Source organism: Mandrillus leucophaeus, unplaced genomic scaffold, assembly GCF_000951045.1.
Source record: "Mandrillus leucophaeus isolate KB7577 unplaced genomic scaffold, Mleu.le_1.0 Scaffold28, whole genome shotgun sequence".
Classification (NCBI taxonomy): domain Eukaryota; kingdom Metazoa; phylum Chordata; class Mammalia; order Primates; family Cercopithecidae; genus Mandrillus; species Mandrillus leucophaeus.
In genome coordinates this window covers 463,259-468,611 of record NW_012102920.1, presented here as the reverse complement: position 1 = coordinate 468,611, position 5,353 = coordinate 463,259, and the positions used below count along the sequence as shown (strand labels likewise).

At 59.8% G+C, this 5,353-nt stretch overlaps 1 protein-coding gene across 1 annotated transcript in view; it reads right to left on the bottom strand.

Annotated features, from left to right (window-relative positions):
* Window positions 1-2,898: 2,898 nt before the first annotated feature.
* Window positions 2,899-5,353, bottom strand: part of LOC105543304 (chromosome unknown open reading frame, human C9orf62) — a 10,687-nt gene continuing 8,232 nt past the window's right edge. Inside the window, 5 exon segments of the mRNA XM_011985153.1 lie at window positions 2,899-3,062; window positions 3,577-3,671; window positions 3,809-3,957; window positions 3,959-4,081; window positions 4,084-4,145. Coding sequence (XP_011840543.1) covers window positions 2,899-3,062; window positions 3,577-3,671; window positions 3,809-3,957; window positions 3,959-4,081; window positions 4,084-4,145 — 593 coding nt within the window.

Here is a 5,353-nt window from a genome sequence, read left to right as displayed (position 1 = left end):
AGTCATCAGGGGAAAGCATTCCCAGCAGAGCAGAAGCCAGGCCCAAGATTGGCCCCCTTTCCCTGCCCCGCTTTCTCGTAAAGAATCAAGGAGGACTTCAGGAGCCAGGAGGCACTGCCTGGCAGCGAGTGCTTGGGAGGCATTGCCTGGCAGCGAGCAAGTGCCTGATGCCTTCCTGAGTCAGAACTCTTCAGAGCTGACTTGAGAAGCTCGGCCTGGAAGCAGCCGTGCACTCTCGGCCTCCTGCCGTGCTCTGCCGTCCTGTCCTGCGCTCTGAATATTCTCTGGATACTCTCCCAGCCATTTCCCACTGAACAGTGAGAGGGGAGACCCGTGCATCTTGGTAGGCGGGTCTGGCCCACAGAAGGGTGTGTTCCTTCGCTGAGTGCCAGGGTCTACACAGTGCCAGGGTGTGCCTGCCGGGTGCTGGGGCAAGGATACAACATTGCACTCACTGGGCAGCCCACCAGGAGACAGGCATTACCACCCCACTCCCCAGACCGCGAGTCCCGGAGCATCTGACATTCCAGGGTCAGGAGCCCCATCCAGGGGAGGTGACAGTGGCTGAAATCTTGGGGATGGGCTGAGCCCCTAGGGGAGGAGTTCCGGCCACGGGGAACGCAGAAGCTGCGTCTGACCGTGGGAGTGGGTGTGGCAGACATGGAATAAAGGACCTGAGGGACTGAGGCCAGGAGCTGGGGGCGGGACCGGTGGAGTTGGCAGAGGACAGCATGTCCTGAGAAGAGTGCCAGCCTCCAAGGACTTCCAGCAGGACAGTGGCACCATGAGGCATGTATGGTGACATGATCTCTCTGTGTGGAGGGTGCATTGAAGCAGGTGGGATGGGAGGGGGCAGCTGGGCCTGGGGGTGTCGGAGGGCTGGATGGCAGCTGGAGGAGGGTGGAGTCTGGACTCTCCGGGTCTTTGGGAGGAGGAGGCAGAGCCCCGGCCCAGAGCCTGCAGGGTGGCCTGAGGGCATCCTCCTTGGGCAGGTGGGAGCTGAAGCCAGGTGTGACAGGCTGGCCTGGAGGGTGAGGCCAGAGGAGGAGTTGCCAGGGAGGCCCCAAGGCCACCAGGGGCATCATCCAAGCCCAGACCTGAGCGTGCTTCTTGAAGGGAGTGGCCAGTGTTGACCCCAGGGCTGCAGAGGCATGGGGTGAGACTGGTCCCTGGCCCAGGAGGAGCTGCTGGGGGTGGAGGCGCTCCGGGCCTGGGCGCCAGATTGGAGTGGGCCGTGGAGCTGGTGGGAGGGGAGAAACGGGGACAGCGGGTACCGCCAATTCTCCTGAGTTTTTTAATCTTTCTCTTTTATTTAGCACGATCAGTGAAAGGCGTGTTCTGGAACACCAGCCTTAGTCCTCAGACGTGTTAATATGAGACCAGCTTGTAATGGGAGAGCAAACACTGCCCATGGCCTGGATGCGGGCAGCAAAGTCCATTTCCACGCGGCGTCCACCTCAGGGAAACTTCCAAGCCCAGTTGCTCCCTGTGCGGTTGGCGCCGAAAGCCGGGGTGCCCTGTGTTCTCAGGGGTGTCGGCAGTGCTGCAGGCACACCTGGGACCTGCTCTTGAAGTCACCCCACAAGGAGCAAGGCAGCCCACAGATGTCCAAAGCACAGCTCGGAACAGAGCCAGCAGGCTGGACTCCATGCACACTGTTTGATCTGCAAAAAGTGGAGAAGGAGCAGGCGCGGAGCGGGTAGAGAGGGAGGGGGATGTTTTCTCTTTTATGGCAGAAACCTGAAAGTGTTTAGAAGCCAGTGGGAAGGGTCCTGTTGAGAGGGAGGTGTTGGCTGGCAGGGGAGGGGGAGCGAAGGTGCGAGTTCCTGGAGAAGACAGCACACCAGCTTTGTGCACAGACCACGACAGGCCCTCCTGCTGCCGGGCGCCCACGCTGTCGCCCACGGCCCTCCTGCAGGCGCCTTGGAGTGGGTCCCTGGCAGTGGGCAGGGCTGGCCCGCCCTTGCAGAGTGAAGGACAGCCTGGGTCTGGGAGCTGCGTGTGAGGGTTGGAGATGTCTCCGGGGCCTGTGATCCGCGCCGGGTTGGGTTGGGCTGGGCTGTAGTTGAAGGGCTTTGGGGGACACTATAGTCCTCACAGGCTCAAACCAACGTCCACCATGCAGGGTGATGGCCCTCCCTCTGGAGCTGCTCAGACATTCACGTGTGTGTTCATGGCCAGGCACATACAGGCACACGCACACATGTGCAGAAATGCACGTACGTATGCATATTCACACATGCATATACATAGACACAGACTCGGGCACACAGGCACACACATGTACAAATGCATCACATGTAGAGAGACACTCAGGCACATGTGCACACACAAAATGCACATATATGCATATGTATGCATGCACACACACACACACCCAGAGCTGCACATGCAGGCACACACACACATATGCTCAGAGCTGCACATGCAGGCACACACACACACACACACCCAGAGCTGCCCACGCAGGCACACACACACATATGCCCAGAGCTGCACATGCAGGCACACACACACACACGCCCAGAGCTGCCCACGCAGGCACACGCACACATATGCCCAGAGCTGCACATGCAGGCACGCACACACACATATACCCAGAGCTGCACACACAGGCACACACACACATATGCCCACATGTACACTTGTTTGCGTGCAGCACAGGCATGCACACCCAGGCGTATTTATGCATGCACACACACCTACATGTGCAGACCCTCCGACCTGAGAAGCCCAGGTCTTCCAGAGAGATGGCTGTGCAAGCTTCTCTCTCCCAGGACCAGGCAGAGGCAGCACAGAAGCCCTGATCCATCTGTTCCTAACCCAGCAAGTGGCGCACAATAGCCTCTCTATGTGGCCCTGAGTGGAGATGAGATTCAAAAAGAAAAAGAGCAGCTTTCAACTTCCTCGACATGAAAGGTCATCGCCCCCTCCCCACGTGGGGGAGTCAGACGACGAGGGAGCCTGGGAGCCCAAGCAGGCTCTCGACAGACAGCTGCCTCTCGCGTGTGATGGTGCCGCTGTCTTTCTCACCAGCAGCACGATGCTGCAGGCTCTAGGGGCTGCGGGTGGAGACAGATGGCCTGTGCCCTTTGCATCCTTCCTGCCAAGCCGGCTGCTGTACTCCAGATGCGGGCCTTGTTTGTCCTCCCTGCATATCTCTGAGGTCCCCACGAATTGCTGTGTGGCATGAATGTGAGATCCCTGCCACGCTATCCAAAAGGCAAGCCTCCACTTACAGGAGGGATGAAGGCCCTGGGGCGTGGTGGGTGTCCCATCCCCCTGGGAGTTGGGGGATGTAGAGTGCCCCTCTGCACCTGACCTGCCACCTGGTGGTCACTGTGGTGAGAAAGAGATCCTGGGACTGCAGGCCTGGGGTTTTGGGGTGAAGATGTCCTGTACAGAGGCACCAGCTGCCCACAGCCCTGCAGCCACCCTGGCCGAGAGCAGATGATCCAGCCAGTTCTCGGGAACGTTATCCTCTTTGTAAAAGTAACTGTGGAATTAGAGCTTGATGTGGGCTTTGGGGGTGCCCTGCAGTGTCTCAGTTCATTCCTACCCAGCAAAGTGGCTCACGAGAGAGCAGGGTCTGCACCGACAACGGGACCTCCGCGTTCACCTGCTCCCGAGACCACCAGGGAGCCATGCTGTGGCTGGGGCTGGGGCTGGGGCTGAAGGTGGGGCAGGAGCCCAAATGCACGGAAACCTGCGTCATTCGTCCAGCACTGGATCCCAGGATGTCTCTAGGCATTTTAAATGATCTTTGAAAACAGGGGAGAAAGAGACCAATCCCCTTGAACCTTGGGACGGTGGCTCCCTTAATCTTTCAGCGACTGCCACGTGAACAGAGCTTTCTGTGGCTCCAAAGAACACAGTCGTATATTCCTTTGGTTTTCTTGAGGTTCTTATGCCAGAAAGATGCAGGTGTTGCATGCCCTCTTGCCCTGTGAGGCTGTGCCCTCAGCCGCCAGCCCAGGACTGGGCGTCTGGCCGTTCTGTCCACGCTGCGGCCCTGCTGTCCGCTAGATGGCGCTGCGTCACGCCCGTGGCCGGCCCGTCTGGAACCCAGGAAGGCCTGGGGAGGAGTTCAAGGTGGGTCTCTGGAGGCCCAGGCGTCAGCACAATGATGGGGATGAGTCCCCTCCCTGGAGGGTGTGAGATTCCCTCATCGCTGGGCTCTGGCCACCCGGAGCACAGATTTTGTTCACTCACTGCTGGAGAAGCATAGCCTGCCTCAGAACCGCCCCCTCCCTTCTGTGGAGCTGGGAGGCACGGGTGCAGGCGTGTGTGTGTGTACGTGTGTGTGCTCATGCCTGTGCCTGTGTGTGCCTTGTGCATTCTGCGCATGTGCATGCATGCACACACCTGCACACACTCCTGTGAGTGTGTGCTCTTGTGTATATGTAGGGGTTGTGTGTGTGCAGCTGGGAGCAGGGAAGGGTAGGAGGCAGCTCCGTCTAGCCCATTGGAGGCCGGTCCTGTGTATGCGCTGGACTCCAAGATGACAAAGACCTGCCCAGGTCTCAGCCTCTGCTTGTAACTGCTCTGAGCCTCCTTTTACTCATCTGTGAAATTGAGATGCCCCAGTTACTTCCCAGGTGTGATGAGGCCCCACCGAGACCATAGGGGAGAGGACCCTCCCCACAGGCATGAGGCAAAGTGACGTCAGTCCACACCTGTGTTGTGGTCATACACCTCCGGCAGCGGCCACAGGAAGGACACTGAGGTCTGCCCTGGGCTGAGGCCCATGGCATCCTGTCCATCATGGGGGTGCCATGGAGTCCCCATCCCACAGGGGAGGAGTTACAGGCTGAGAGGCGAAGCCACAAGCCTGGCTCTGAGCCCAGGCTGCCATCCCGGGCCGTGGTGCCCACACTGCCACTCAGCCTCGGCTGGAGATGCAGTGCTGAGGTGGGCAGGTGGCTTCACCAGCCCCACGAGGCTCAGTGGGACCTGGTAGAGGGTGGCCCTGGCCTTGGAGGAGACTCGAGCCTGGCATCTGTGTGCTGGAAGCTGGGAATGCTGAGAAGCAGGAGGAAGTTGGGGGGCGCTTCCTGAGCCCCCACGGCATGGGGACAAAACCCAGGACCCTCGCCAGGCAGAGACCCCACCGGGCTCAGTCGCCAGACTTCTGGCTGTCAGCTGTCACAGAGGCCAAGTAGGGGCAACCCCAGAGGAGGAGAATGTGTCACTGGGAGTCTGGACAGCAATCAACAAGTCCTGGCCCAAACGTGGAGTGCCTAGTGCCGGGCCCTTTGGCAGGGCCTTCCTTGGGGACGGAGGTGACTGCTGGTGCCTGGATCCAGCAAGCTCCCCCATCACCCCGGGCCACTGGAGGCCCTGAGTCACTCCC